The sequence below is a fragment of the Crinia signifera genome, chromosome 7 (assembly GCF_055691185.1).
Source record: "Crinia signifera chromosome 7, ASM5569118v1, whole genome shotgun sequence".
Lineage (NCBI taxonomy): Eukaryota > Metazoa > Chordata > Amphibia > Anura > Myobatrachidae > Crinia > Crinia signifera.
Window position 1 is genome coordinate 64473720 of NC_139223.1, and position 14164 is coordinate 64487883.

General features: G+C 43.7%; 1 protein-coding gene across 1 annotated transcript in view; it reads right to left on the bottom strand.

Moving 5' to 3' along the window:
* The window catches only part of DNAH3 (dynein axonemal heavy chain 3), a 399027-nt gene that overhangs the window by 148664 nt on the left and 236199 nt on the right, over positions 1 to 14164 (bottom strand). The window contains exons 29-30 of the mRNA XM_083153252.1: positions 13840 to 13948; positions 6417 to 6530 (exon numbers count right to left, since the gene is read on the bottom strand). Of these exons, the coding sequence (XP_083009378.1) occupies positions 6417 to 6530; positions 13840 to 13948 (223 nt within the window). The remainder of the gene's footprint in view (positions 1 to 6416; positions 6531 to 13839; positions 13949 to 14164) is intronic.

Consider the following 14164-nt stretch of genomic DNA (forward strand, 5'->3'; position numbering starts at 1 on the left):
CACGTCGCACACAGCCGGGGGAAAGGAGGCGGGGCCGGGCAGCGGCTGAAGCTGCTGATCTCAGCCATCAGCGGCGCTGCCTGGAAGAAGGTAGTTTGGGTACATAGCCCAGAAAATTCTCGGGAGTGCCAGCAAAGGGGTTATATTGTCTTTAAGGATATAAACTGACTCAATAATTAATTGCATTTAAAACGGAGATATATCAACCTTTTGGCTTAGATTAAAAAGAAATATTATCTCCCAACACTTTTGCGCCTCAACCCTTCCACATGTATATTAAACCAATAAGAATATACAGAAATTCTTATATTTCAAATACAAATGATTGTGCACTGTTCCTTGTTCAAGTCTCTCCAGTGTATATCATGTGAAAGAGAGATATGAAAATACCATCATAGCGTAAACAGGTTTAATAACACACAATGAACAGTGACACAAAAATAAAATCCTCATACACAGGATGATATCACAATTACCATATAATATGGAGAACTATAATTAAAGAGTTCTCAAATACGCAAGTTAATGGAAAGGAATCCACTCCAGATGCACCACATACAGGAAAATACAAGTCATCAGCAAATTACCAGATGGTGTGGAGAATCAGTGGGCCACTAGATTCTCAGATAGGCAAAGTACGCGACTTGGCGCTAGTCCTGGACCTCTGCAGCTGGTCTCCGGGCAGCGTCACCTCCTCCTTGTTCCTGCATTCGGGGTGGGCTCCTTCCAATTTTCCTCAATGGGCCGACGCGTTTCGACCACGATTTTTATATCTTTGTATTGTATTGGGAATGTTCATTTTAAATGTATTTTATACACTTATAAATTGTGTTTTATGGATTTTTAACATACATTTTTTATGTCCGATTATTTATAGAACCAAAGAACTTGGGACCGATAAGAAAAAGGTTGCTAAGACCACCAAAGATAACACCCTGTATAATGGTACTGACGGAATACGGCGATCACGTGGCCCAGATCATGCGGGCGTCATGTTATCTCTGCAGTCGGTTATACGGGGACCAGGAAACAGTGGATCCGCCATCTTTTTTAAGGGAAAACTTGCCCTTACGCATCACAGCTAGATTCCACCTACTGGCGGATGGACCGGCAGGAGCGGGTCACGTGACCGCCGGGACGTCAGCGCGCTGACGCGGGAAGTACCTTTTTCCTCATTGGAGGATCAATTAAATAGATGGACTTTAAATATCTCCGTTTGGAGTGGAGGACTGAACTCTTCTCAAGCCTTAAAAAAGACCACGGACGTGGTCGAAACACGTCTGCCCATTGAGGAAAATTGGAAGGAACCCACCCCGAATGCAGGAACAAGGAGGAGGTGACCCTGCCCGGAGACCAGCTGCAGAGGTCCAGGACTAGCGCCAAGTCACGCACTTTGCCTATCTGAGAATCTAGTGGCCCACTGATTCTCCACACCATCTGGTAATTTGCTGATGACTTGTATTTTCCTGTATGTGGTGCATCTGGAGTGGATTCCTTTCCATTAACTTGCGTATTTGAGAACTCTTTAATTATAGTTCTCCATATTATATGGTAATTGTGATATCATCCTGTGTATGAGGATTTTATTTTTGTGTCACTGTTCATTGTGTGTTATTAAACCTGTTTACGCTATGATGGTATTTTCATATCTCTCTTTCGCATGATATACACTGGAGAGACTTGAACAAGGAACAGTGCACAATCATTTGGATTTGAAAGATAAGAATTTCTGTATATTCTTATTGGTTTAATATACATGTGGAAGGGTTGAGGCGCAAAAGTGTTGGGAGATAATATTTCTTTTTACTGTACTTCAGGAGGGGTGTGGAAATACCTCCATTTATCTCACCAACAGATTTGCTGCCCACCTGGGAGCGCACTATCTGTGATTCTGAAACCTCTTTTTCGAACTTTTGGCTTAGATGTCCATTTGTCAAGGTTGATAAAGGGGCGTCTAAGTCCCGAAGCGTTGGTATGCCACAGTTTTAATGTAGCACTTATGTGGAATAATATGTAATAGGCATTACGGTGTGTGAGGTATATTGTGTAATATACATTACAGTGTGGTATAAAATATAATAGGCATTAGGGTGTGTGGCTTAAGGTGTAATAGACATAACAGTGTGCAGTATAATATGAAATGGGCATTATGGCAGAATATATGTTGGTAATTACATCATGTGGCATAATATGTAATAATATGTAATAGGCATTACAGCGTGTGGCATAATATGTAATGGGCAGAACAGCATATGGCATCCTATGTAATAGGGATAATAGTGTGTAGTTTAATATGTAATGGGCATTATGGTGTGTGGTATCATGTGTAATGGGCATTACGATGTGTGGAAAAATGTGTAATGGGCGATAGGCAGGGGCGGATTGGCCATTGATGTCACCGGGAAGTTTCCCGGGAGGCCGACTGACCCTGAGGCCGGAAGCTGCAGGTCACACTAAATAAACAATGAAGGGGCCGGCCACTGCGGAGTTGTGGGTAGCAGTGGCCGTTCCCGGAAGCAGCTCCCGGCTCTAGCATTGCGCACATGGCTGCTTCCCTCATTACAGACAGCCAGAGGATGCCAGCCGAACACCAGCTGCAGCTCAGGTGGTGGAGCTGCGGCTGGGAAGACAGCGGGGGTGCCGCATGAGGATCGGGGCGGCACAACATCAAAGGAGTCCAGTGCAGTCAGGATCGGAGGAGCAGATCCGCCCCCCTTCCTGCTGCTGCTCTCAGACTCAGTGGTTCACACTACAGGCAGCAGCGTCAGCCGAATCTTAGCTCCTGCCTGCTTCAAGTTCACAGCTGAGCTTCCATGTCCCAACCCTTTAGCTACATCAGTGTCAGCACTGCAGACACTGAACAGGGGGAGGAGCTACACGAAATGGATGGGCGGAGCCACACGGGGAGGGGCGGAGCTACACGAGAGCACAGCAGTGCTGATGAAGGAGTGGATGACAGTTTTTAAGGTAAAAAAAAGTATGTGAGAGCGAGTAATACCAGCAAATTATGTCCAGATGGAGCCATTTGCATTGTACCTGTCCCTGGCATGCCAATGACCGCAGTGCGCTGGGGATTGACATGTGTGCGTCTGCGATGCTTGCCCACCCCATTCCCGGCAATGGACATGCGAGCATCCATTACTGTCGGCAATTGGTGTGGGCGTTACATATAGGCGGTGCTACTGTCGGCAGCTGGTGTAGGCGTTACATATAGGCAGCGATATTACTGTCGGCAGCTGGTGTGGGCATTACGTATAGGCAGCCATACTACTGTCAGCAGCTGGTGTGGGCATTACATATAGGCTGCGATACTACTGTCGGCAGCTGGTGTGTGCATTACGTATAGGCAGCAATACTACTGTCGGCAACTGGTGTGGGCGTTACATATAGGCAATGCTACTACTGTCGGTAGCTGGTGTGGGCGTTAGATATTGGCAGCAATACTACTGTCGGCAGCTGGTGTGGGCGTTACATATAGGCAGCAATACTACAGTCGGCAGCTGGTGTGGGCATTACGTATAGGCAGCGATACTACTGTCGGAAGCTGGTGTGGGCGTTACATACAGGCAGCACTACTACTGTCTTCAGCTGGTTTGGGCATTACATATAGGCACCGATACTACTGTCAGCAGCTGGTGTGGGCATCACATATAGGCAGTGCTACTACTGTCGGCAACTGGTGTAGGCGTTACAAATAGGCAGCGATTCTACTGTCGGCAGCTGGTGTGGGCGTTACGTATAGGCAGCGCTACTGTCGGCAGCTGGTGTGGGCATTACGTATAGGCAGCGCTACTCTATCAGCAGCTGTTGTGGGCGTTACATATAGATAGGCAGTGCTACTACTGTCGGCAGCTGTTGTGGGCGTTACATATAGGCAGCGATACTACTGTCGGCAGCTGGTGTGGGTGTTACATGTAGGCAGCGATACTACTGTCGGCAGCTGGTGTGGGCGTTACATATAGGCAGGGCTACTGTCGTCAGCTGATGTGGGCATTACATATAGGCAGCGATACTGTCGGCAGCTGGTGTCGGTGTTACATATAGGCAGCGATACTACTGTCGGCAGCTGGTGTGGGCGTTACATATAGGCAGCGACACTACAGTTGGCAGCTGGTGTGGGCGTTACATATAGGCAGCACTACTACTGTCGTCAGCTGGTGTGGGCGTTACATATAGGCAGCGATACTACAGTCGGCAGCTGGTGTGGGCGTTACAAATAGGCAGCACTACTACTGTCGTCAGCTGGTGTGGGCATTAGTTATAAGAAGCGCTTCTACTGTCTACATCTGGTGTGGGCATTACGCATCACTTCTACTGTTGGCAATTGGTGTGGACAGTAGCATAAGTTTGTTCCACTTGCCCGGAGGCAAGATAAAGAGTGGTGCCCCCCCCTCCACATAGACACCCCACCTTATATAAATATGTATGTATGTTATGTATATTATGTTTAAAATAAAGAAAGTGTGACGTCTATGGTCCTGCTAGGAGGGGGAGTCAGCCACAGAAGTGATAATGACAGCTTTCAATTAACTGATTAAAACTTGCAGGGAAGGAGAGGTGCCCCCTTGGGAGCAGGAGCCCGGCGGCAGATGACTCCATTGCCTCCCAGAGTTACGCCTCTGGGTGTGGACATTAGTTAAAAGCAGTACTACTACTGCCGGCAACTGGTGGGGGCATTATATATAAGCAGAGCTACTACTGGCATAATGTGTAAGCGCATCACGATGTGTGGCATAATGTGAAATAGGCAGTACTGTGTGGCATTACCGCGTGTGCCTTAATGTGTAATGGGCATGAAACTATTATGTTGCCATGCTCCTTCCCCATGAAGCCACAACCCTTATTTTTTGCTGCACGCCTACGGCGTGCATTCTTCCAGTTCTTGCTGTGGTAGTGGGGCAGTCACAAATTCACTTTCTGGCACAGGGCACCAAAATGTCTAGTTATGTCACTGGTGCTATATAATGGGAATAAGATGTGTACTGTGTGGCGTAATTTGAAATGAGTGTACTATTGTGTGGCCACGTCCCTTCCTTGTGAGACTACACATCCCCATACAGCAGCGGTACTCAGCAGCACTCAGGTTAAAACAAACTCAATACAACAGCCGGTAGTAAGCCTAGGCTTACTACCGGCTGTTGTATTGAGTTTGTTTTAACCTAAGTGCCGCTGATAGATATATATGCTCCTGACGATGGTGACTACACTGAAATGGCCGTCGGGCATCAGTGGCTTGACAGTGGACCACCATGTTTGTGCTACTGGATTGTGGTAACCTTTTACATGGACTGTAATTTTGTCATTGAATACTACCTTCCATGGTGTGTCCAAATCTTACTTTTTTGCATGATATAAAAACGTTTTTTTCCTTCATTGGACTGGATGTGCTAGCTTCTTTGTTTTTTATCTATATATATATATATATATATATATATATATATATATATATATATATATATATATATATATATATATTCTTTGTTTTTATATATATATATATATATATATATATATATATATATATATATATATATATATATATATATATATATATATTTATTACAGGAACAGATGGGCATCACTCCAGGTCTCATACAAAAGGGTGATCTTTTAATGTGCTAAAACAGTCAACGCCATTTCAGGATTACTCCTGTCGTCAGGACCAACACAACAATAATGGTACAAACATATGTGAAATATATAGTATGTGAATTACAAAACGTAGGACCCGCTGTGCTGCCTCTCCTCCGTGGCTAGCACAGCGAGCCCGCAATGGGCTTTGTTGCGCTCACCATGCTGTCTGAGTCCGGCATGTCGGGATCCCGACGTCGGGCTAATGACTGTCGGGATCCCGACTGTCAGTAAAATATACCACACCCATTTTGATTTGGTGCAGCCCACATGAGGCCACTTCCAGAAATTTTCCAGGGCCACTTTTGGTCCCCAATCCGCCCCTGGCGATAGGGTGTAAATTTTTTTATGCGCTCCTTCGGCGTGCACTGTCACTGGTTTTGTGTGTGTGTGTGTGTGTGGAATGGGGTATGGGGGGAAGGGACACCAATTCCTTTTCTGGCACAGGGAATCAAAATGTCTAGACATGGCATTGCTGCTACTGGACACATTATGCATATAACAGGAACTACTACTACGGGCCTTATACATACTTTTATTCAGCATGCGCCTTTGGCAAGTGCTGTCTCTTTATAAAGTATGGGAGGGCGCAGATTTATAGATTGCAGTGGGGCCCGAACACCCTATCACCGGCCCTGCACAGAAGCCTAGACAGAACCAGTTGGAAACTTAATTAATCCCATATTATATATAGTAGTGGATTCTTGGAGCTGTTTCCATAACCCCTACACATAAAACTACAGAAAAGTGAAGTTGACCTTTAAGAAATGTAAACAGAAATTTACCTCAATTCTGTTGAATTCGTCAAAACAGGCCCAGGCTCCAGACTGCGCTAGGCCTTTGAAGAATTTACCCATAGCTTTATAGTCAAGGCCGTCTGAACAATTAAACACGACACACTGCAGGAGAAACAACAGGAAACATATTTGGATTACATTTTAATGCTATTTACATGGTGATTCCCACAGTCTAACATGTATGGGAAATGTGAATGAATCTTGTTCCATCTATTCGCCTATGTAATTACATAGGTCATTAGCTAGATGTATTTTGCTACATATTGCCTTGGAAACTAGGGATTTCGCTGCAAAAGTGCTGGGAAAAAGGGAAGATGCCTCTGACCACCTCATATATATTCACATGTACATGACATGTCTCACCTTTTCAAAAATCATGGAGCAAATTCTAATTATCATTGTAAGGTGCCATAGATTATCTGCTTGAGTAGCATGTACAATAGAATCAATTTTAGTCACAGCATTATTGGTAGTATATAAGCGTGGCCCCTAGGAAAGCTGCTGGGCCCCAATACTAGGGTATTTGGTGTAGTCACTACTCATTGTCAGTAACAGGGCCTTATTTACAAGATGAGATGGTTGTGGTTATGCAATTGTGGTGGCTGCACTTGCCCATGTACTTCTAATTTGTACACAACTCCATCCGTTCCTCTGTGTAAGTAGTATTGTGGATTGAGCAGGGACGGGGAAATTAGCCATGGCACTGTAGCGTGCACCTGCTCATGAAAAACAGAACATGGTCATTGCACATGGGGTTGTGCTGTGAGTCACAAAACCAGGCCTAGCGATCTCTGTATTCTGGGTGGACAAGAGGGGTAACTGTTTGGCCAGTACTTGTCTATGTGAGCCGAACAGCCAATCAGAGTGCTCATCCAGCCTCTGTCTCCTTGCATGGCTGGACTGGCTTATCAGGCCATCAGCTGTTCTGGCATTTGCCAGAATGTGGCAGTCTAGTCCTCCTGAGTATGGCCTACATAGGTGTAATGTTAAAGGAAATATGTCATGATGACGTGGATAAAGTAATGGGTACTTGTGTAGTTTCACGGCAGTAGGCTACGCTACATTTTCAGCGTAGGCTAAGCTACGTTGTCAGCGTAGTCCAGCGGTTGCCTAGCGTAGTCAGCGTAGTGACTATGTGGCAGCCCCGCGTAGTCAGCGTAGTGTCCCAGTCAGGTAGCTAGTCACCGTATTGTCCCTGGGAGCTGCAGCTCTGTCCCCGGTGTCCCTGGCAAGCCTAGTGAGCGCCTCTCACACAGCGCCGGTAACCGCCAGATCCCCTGCGCTGGCGGATGCCGGCGGGGAGGGGATCATGCGGGCGCCGGCAGAGAGGTGATCCATCTGTCTGAGACACAGGAGGGCCTCAGACGCTCCTGTGTCTCAGTAATTATTGTGGCAAGGTACGGCAACCCTGCTTGTGTCCGCTTCAGGGAGACGGACAGGGTTAGGGGTTCGCTAGCGCGTGCATCTCCTGCACAAAGGGAGGTGCGGTGTGCAAGTGCGTCTCATGCACAATAGAAGACGCATTTGCCAGTGCTCAATGTTACATACTGGCAAATGCCTCCATTTCAATCCCCCGCTATCCACGGTAACCCGAAGTGTGGCAAGTGTAGCTCGCCACGATTCGGGCTCGCCACACTTTATAAAATCAACTCCACGATGACGTGGATAGTGAGGGTATGAAAGGTCGGGAGGACGCGTACCGCATCCCCTTGCAGGTCTCGCTACGTTTGCCGCTCTTTGGGCTGGTGTGGATAGTGGGGGTGTTTCAGGAACACATTCACATCAGTCACGTCAGGCAGGTTAACATGGTCAATGGTTCCCACACAATGTAATAAGCGCTGACTGACTACGCTAACTGTGTAACGCTGACTGACTACACTAACTACATAAGCTCCGGCTGGCCGCGAACGGGTGGTAAAACGACCCTTATACTGACAGGGACGCCTGACTGACTATGCTAACTACGTAAGCTCTGGCTAGCCGCGAACGGACGGGAACACCACGCTGATACTGATAGGGACGCTGCCTACGCTGGCTGCGGGAACACTACGCTGATTCTGACAGGGATGCTACGCTAACTACATAACTGCCACCGTGAAACTACACAAGTACCAAGTAATGTACTCTATATATGAGTATGGATGATATGGAGAAAGATATGTATGGGTTAGGAAGGCATATCACCAGACAGAGGAATACTTATTTGACAGAGTAAATGAAAACATGAGAAATAGCAAAGGTATGACAGCCAAATCTGACACTGTACTATAAAAAGCATTCAGCACCTGCCTAGCCTCTGTATCTAGGAGGCGAGTACATTTTAACTGCAATTTAATGGTGTGTGAAGCATAAATGGTAGTCTAGGAAATTGCAGGAAACAGGAACCTTTATACTGGGTGCAAGGTTAAATGTTTGGATGAAAATATGAATTCCTCTCCTGCTTTTATTTGCTAGATACACACAGATTTGTAGTGGCGCTGACATGTGCGTATAGTTGTTTTCTATAAAAAGAATTCACAGACTTTAGCATTTTTAACATTATGTTTTCTGTCATCCAATCAAAATGGATTTATTAAGGACTTCTTATGCAAAATATTCTAATGCCAAATAAAAGCACATCTTAAGCTTTACAATGATAAAAGAAGACCATCATTTACATAAGGATTGTTGTGATGCTTGTTTTAATACTTGGAATAAGCACTGTAACTGGATTTTAGCTGTCAACTTGGCTAATTCTTTACCAGCTTTATTCATCTTTCTTTAGTAGGAGTAAGCTTTGAACTGCTCTATGCCTAAGGCCATTGCAGGAAAATATTTTATAAGACTCTTGAGTTAAATTATTTTAGGAGCTGCTATAATTAATGGGTGCCTAAAAGACCAATTCAATTGTTCTGGGAACCAATTAATTATCACTCTTGTCACACCCAAATAGATGGGGTGCCGCTGAATCAATTAAAAACCCTTTTTTAACATTTCTTCTCACTCCCTCAGGAGACTGCAAAAATATGTGACATGCAAGACCGAATGGAGCAACAATTGAATTGCTTTGTCAGCTGAGGGGGAAAACAATGGAATCTACCCATTGGAGACTATGTACTTTATATTGTGTATGTATACACACTGGAAGGAATTAGAGATGCCTTCCTCCTTTACTAGCACCCCTCCCACTTGTCCAAGATTTTTTTAAATGAGCTTGGAGTCCTGCACTCAAGACTGCACACTCAGCTAGGCACTATTAGGGTAAGTCCTACTATATATATATATATATATATATATATATATATATAAGCGCAATTTTAGAGATTTTGTGTTGTGTGTATATATATATATATATATATATATATATACACACACACACACACACACACAACACAAAATCTCTAAAATTGCGCTTTCACTTTAAAACATATATTGGTCGCTGTTGACACTCAGTCCCCTACTAGTTGGAACTGAAAAATACTTTAACACACCCACAGTAGTGTCTGAGGTGTTAGAGGCACAAGGAGGAGCAGAGAGAGAGGAGGAAGGCTGGGTACACCCACAGCACAGAGCACAGCTACTCCTGCAGGAGGGGATGGGAGTATGCAAATGCAATGTTACTGAATGATTGCAAAGAGAGAAGCACTGACTGACTCAATTTACAAAACAAGCTTAACAGTGGATGTCAGTGAAATGCTTGAGTAAATAGGTCCCAATCAGGTCTATAGACACCAGAATAATCCGGGTCTATCCAGACATCTATATTGAATATTACCAACCTGACCCTGATGGGTACCATTTCAAAATTTCAAAACATAAGATCATAAACCCCTGATGAAGCCTCTCATGTAGGCGAAACGCGTTGGTAATTGATCATGATTTTTTGAAAAATAAAAGAAAAACTTTCTTCATAAGAATTACCTGGAGTTTATGTTTACTATTTTACATATTGTATGGACATTACAGCTAGAGGGCGCTGAAGACACTACTGTGGGTGTGTTGATATATATATATATATATATATATATATATATATGCTGAGTGTTTGTCTGTGCGACTGTGTTTGGGCTGCTGCGGCTGGGCTGATCCTTGGCATCATATCGTAAACTCTCCATCACACCTTTAGTTTGTTTAGTATATATGTAGCACCCTCACCCTTCACATTTATTATTACTTCTTACTTATGTAAGTCTTATCACATAAAATTTTCACTCATATCCCTTTACTATCACTTTCATTTCACACCAATGTGATGCCATGGGTGGTTCTGCTGGGCTGGCCTGGGGGGTCCCGTGCCCTGGACTTGTCTCGGAGTAGTGTTAGGGACAAGCCCATAATAATGGCCATCATTATGCTAGGAAATATATTAATAGGTTTAGCATTTATATTTAGTCTGCACCTGCAATCTCCTCCTCCTGCTCACTGGTGGACCTGCCCGGTACTCGTTTCTTACTGGGACATGTTACGCTACCTTCTTTCTAACCTCATTGGCCTCCCCTAGCCCCACACACCTGCTAATCTTTTTCTTTGCATCCCTATAGACCACATAAGTAAGAAAACCAATAAACTCTTTCTACACAATTCCTGCACATTAAAATCCCAAATAACCTGTGATTCCCACTGCTCCTACTCACCAAGAATTGTTAAATAGGATTTGGTTTGTGGCCAGGATTGAAAAAAATTTGAAGTCTTTAAAACAACACAGTCAAAAATGTAATTCTATTTGGATCCCCTGGTGTACATATCACAATGTGTCTCTCCCTGGGCTCAAAAAATTTTCAACCTCCCATGAATCCTATACAAATAAATTAATCCCCCAGCTATCCCGACACGCTACCGGATTTTGCACCTCCCCCCCTCCCTTATTTATGTTTCCTTAAACGTTGCAATAACACATCATTCTTAGCAACTTAACTTAAGATAAAGAAATGACAACTGTATTGGTGGATAAAGGGTAAGTTTTTTTATTTAGAGGAAAGCCTATTTGTACTAAATATAAAAAGCAAAAATTCCCTCTCTAAATTCGTGGCAGGGAGAAGAATGGTTTAATTAATATATATAAAAATGAAAATACTTAAGGGTCTCTTTCTCTTATTGACAAGGATGGACCTACTGCCATTATTCGTGTCCAAAACTCAACTTGTAAGGGCAGAGCTCCTCACCCTGCACTTGCGGGGACCTATCCAAAGTCTACAGGCTGCCCAGCTCACACAACTTGAGGCGACAGCTCAGCTAAAGTGACAAAAGGGCCCACCTAGTCCGCTGATGCCCTTAATGTAAAAATGGTATCCCCACCTAGTCACTTTCTTAAAAGAACCTGCCCCCCCCCCCCAAGGAATTAACAAACAAAATATAGCTGTTCTATTGTTCTGAAACTGGCCATCTACAAAGCCAACAACATTTAACTAACATGCAACACCCTCACAACTACCTTAGGGCGGGAGGGTGATAAACAATTCCTGGAAAAGAGGCTGGTCTCTTCCAGAAAATTCTCTAACATCCTTTCTAAGCTGGCTCCTCCTCCACTTATCAACCAATCATGGCTAACTCAGATAAACAGGGAGTTTCTCCCAACAAACGCTTAACCCCCATAAAGTTTACGGCACTACACGCATATTTCAGTGCCTTTTGTGCTCTTTCTTTATGCTCTAAAATTCACTTTCAAAGTGGTATTCTACTCTTTTTCCTACATTCCTATATTACATATCCATAAATATAGTGTAAAATGTTAGCATTTACTTTTAACAGACAAAATTATATTACAGGATTTCCTCTTATTCTTGTACTTTGTCTTTTTTAATTACTTTTAGTCTAATATTTTATATTATTACTATCAAGTTTTTTTTTGTGTATGTTAGTTATTATTTGTATTATTCTTCTGCGGTTCATGCTATTATTAATTTTTTTTTGAATTTGCTAAATAAATAACTTTAATGTTGTGTACACACGGTGCAATGCGATCCTGATGCGATCTGCACTATATAGTCAAGGCAGTCAAGACTTTCTGCTTGACATACGTGAACGAGCATCGGAATCGCATCAGGATCGCAAGGGTTAAAAAACTCATGTGATCTGCATGCGATAGTCATATAGTCTATATAGTCAAAGTATCATGCAGATTGTACCTGTGTGTACACACCATATGACTCAAAAACAAACAAGCAAACAAATAAAAAAAAAAACAGGCAGACTTGCACAAAAGTCCCACACCTCTGGAACTATTACAATTAAACCCAGGCTAGGCTGCAGAAGGTCGGATTAAGGCTAGGATTAGGTATAGGGTTAAACTAATTACTGGGAAATGGCAGGATTCGGAATGTCGGGATCCCGACTGCCAGAATTTCACACACACCATATTTTTCTAACCTGCATTTTGTCCTTATTTCTGCGCCTTTGCTACTGGATTCAAAGCAGTTTCATTATACTAAATACAGAACACGAGGTTTTATATTTCATATTATTGTTTCTGTAAATCCAGGGACCGCAACATGGTAATGATGTTGTGGATTTCAAAAGTACTGCATAGTAAATGTTAACAAAATGGGGGTATTCAATTATTGCCAGGTTGTTCTCCCGGGGAAAAATCTCCAAATTTCAGCTGTTTTTAGGGCAAATTGGATTAGCCCTATACGATGCATGTGACAATTTTTTGACTAGTTGAAAACTCCAGTAAAAGCAAAAACTACATAGATCAGCAAATTTGCCAACAATCCAAATGTTTTCGACCACTTTTGGTCAAATTTGTGGTATTGGACAGATTTTGGGACCGTTTTTCCCCCTCAAAGAAAAAAAAATGAATAGGCATGAGAAAAAAGTGCAGTTTTTTCGGCTAGGCTTAGGGGGGTATTCAATGTCAGGGTCACGGCAGTCGAGCTTGCTCGACTGCCGTGACCCAGTCCCGTTCTCGGTCAGCTCGACCGAGAACACGCAGGCGGGATTCAATGTCCCGCCTGCCGGGGAGCGAAAAGGGGGCGTGGCCGCGAGTTGCGGCCGGGAAGAGGCGAGCTGCAGCCGGCAGCTCGTCACTTCCCGGCTGTTCTCGGCAGAACGAGCCCGACAGCTAGTGATGTCGGGCTCGTTCTGCCGAGATACCCTGCTCAATGCTGTCGGGGAAGACAGCATTGAATAGGGCCCGGCGTGCATCTCCCCGATGGGAGGTGCTCGCCGGAGATTGAATATCCCCCTTAATGTAACACCCCCAACTTTTCTTATATCCTTAGAAGTTTACACATAAACCACCATCATTTGCATATAATCATTTCTCATAATAATAATAATAATAGTAATAATAATAATAATAAATAAATATATTGTAATATCATTGTAAAGCTTATAAATGGGATATACTGATATATCATTACTACTGGCCAGAGTGAAGATGTTGTTTTATACAGTTACCCTTGATAAAGGATCTGAGTGCAGATGAGGTTACCTGTTTGGCTAATGCTTTAGCAAGATCTTTTGTTGTTTCAGTTTTACCAGTCCCAGCAGGACCCTCTGGAGCTCCCCCAAGATTCAGCTTCAGTGCACCCATTAAAGTTCTATGGAAAAGACAACTAAATTAATCACACAACCTCTAAAAAAAGCAGCAGTTAGACACCACAGATATTATAGGTTGTAGAAACTGAAAACAAGTTATGGTTACCGTGACAATGGGCCTGATTCAGAGGTGCATGCTAATGCATTCGCTTTAGGAGCAGCTGTCCCAATTACTGCTGCAAAAATCTGCAAATGCCAATCTCAGCCTTCCCTTTGCA